Here is a 1,800-nt window from a genome sequence, read left to right as displayed (position 1 = left end):
ACTCTTCTCAGGCGTAACGGGCGACACGATTCGGGCATAACATTGATCCGGGCATAACAATATATATATATATATCATATATGATGTATATATATATATATTCAGGGTGTTCGAAAATTATCGGCTAATCGATCACGAGCAGGTAGAACGGACCGAATTGAATTGAAAAATCTTATACCATTTTGTAGGTTGCGCAATAGTTAACGAGATATTAACGTTTAAAGATAGCCGAATAAGCGCGTCCGACCGGCCTACTGCTGCCGAATATACAACCTACCGTCGGTAGGTTGCAGTAGGCCGGTCGGACGCGCTTATTCGGCTATCTTTAAACGTTAATATCTCGTTAACTATTGCGCAACCTACAAAATGGTATAAGATTTTTCGATTCAATTCGGTCCGTTCTACCTGTTTGTGATCGATTAGCCGATAATTTTCAAACACCCTGTATATATCAGAGAGAAACCCTCTGTATATATGACATTTTTTGTTAATCTTTTTATTGAATGTAAGGCACTCAACATGACTAATCAAGGAATACCCGTCATGGAATACCCTCCCTAAAAAACATTTTGTCTTCCTAAACATTCTCCCTAAACATTTTGTCTCTCTAAATTTCTCCCCAAGCCTAAAAAATAACCCTAAATCTAGGGAGAAAATCCATGATCTGGCAACACTGATGTAAGCACGCAACGCAATTGCACTCCGAATCTCCGACGTCAAACAACAAAACGTGCCGTAACCTTTAATGTATAAATAGTGTTTGATTAATTTAACAACAATTTTGAAATTAGAAGCATAATGAATCTTTTGTATATGCTAGTTATGATGATGCAAATGTTGAAGAATTCAGTGACTTCTTCATTTAATCAAAGAAAACTAACCTACAATAGAGTGATTCATATGTTCACAATTTATTTAAAATTGAAGAGACTGAAAAATGCTAAAAAACAGAAGCGCAAGTGCTGGGTGCGACCGATATTTCGACTAGAAAGAAGACGATTGCAAGGAGCAAGTGACAACTTGGTACGAGAGATGCAATTGAATGATCCGGACAAGTATTTCAATTACTTTAGAATGTCATCTGAAACATTTCGAAGACTGTTAGCATTAGTTGGACCACTTATTACAAAACAAGAGTATATCAGGGAACCAATACCTCCTCGTACTCGATTGGAAGTCACTTTACGCTATTTAGCATCTAGAGACAGTATGACATCAATTTCATATGCATTTAGAATTGGCCATAATAGTCCGGGAGATGATGACACTAAAATGGTCATGATTTGTTACCGCTTGAAATCGTCATAATTCGTCATTTATTAGGTAAACATGCAGGAAACGCAAGTATGGCAAACCTCCCGCGGTTTTAAAATTGATAGCGTGTGATTGAAGTTGTCAAAAATTTGTTGCTTTTTTCCTAATAAGTTACCGGAAGTTATGGCACATGTGTTTCTAGTGATAGTTTACTTAAAAAAAACCAATCGGAAGGTAGGTGCCATACCGTTTCTGTGCATCGAAGGGGCCGTCAAATCAAGCTAAAGTTGTAAATTTTTTAGTGAAAAAAAAAGATTTGTTACCGGCTGTTTTTTTGTACATTGCCTATTTTCACTACGAAACATACAAAAATACACATGCCATACCGTTTGAGTGGACCTAAGGGGTCGCAAAAATGTCATGATTTGTTACTGACTAAAATTTTTAGTTTGAAATTCGACATGTTAGGACGAGCATAGCGACCCCTTAGATCCACTCAAACGGTATGGCATGTGTATTTTTGTATGTTTCGTAGTGAAAATAGGC

The 1,800-nt window shown here is 37.0% G+C and overlaps 1 protein-coding gene across 1 annotated transcript in view; it reads left to right on the top strand.

Annotated features, from left to right (window-relative positions):
- The first annotated feature begins 969 nt into the window (after window positions 1-969).
- Window positions 970-1,800, top strand: part of LOC108770818 (uncharacterized) — a 2,248-nt gene continuing 1,417 nt past the window's right edge. Inside the window, exon 1 of the mRNA XM_018522545.1 lies at window positions 970-1,249. Within this exon, the coding sequence (XP_018378047.1) occupies window positions 1,033-1,249 (217 nt within the window). The 5' untranslated portion in view covers window positions 970-1,032. The remainder of the gene's footprint in view (window positions 1,250-1,800) is intronic.

The sequence above is a fragment of the Trachymyrmex cornetzi genome, unplaced genomic scaffold (genome assembly GCF_001594075.2).
Source record: "Trachymyrmex cornetzi isolate Tcor2-1 unplaced genomic scaffold, Tcor1.1 scaffold1348, whole genome shotgun sequence".
Taxonomy (NCBI): Eukaryota; Metazoa; Arthropoda; class Insecta; order Hymenoptera; family Formicidae; genus Trachymyrmex; species Trachymyrmex cornetzi.
Note: the sequence above shows the minus strand (reverse complement) of the source record. Positions and strands in the feature narration are given on the sequence as shown.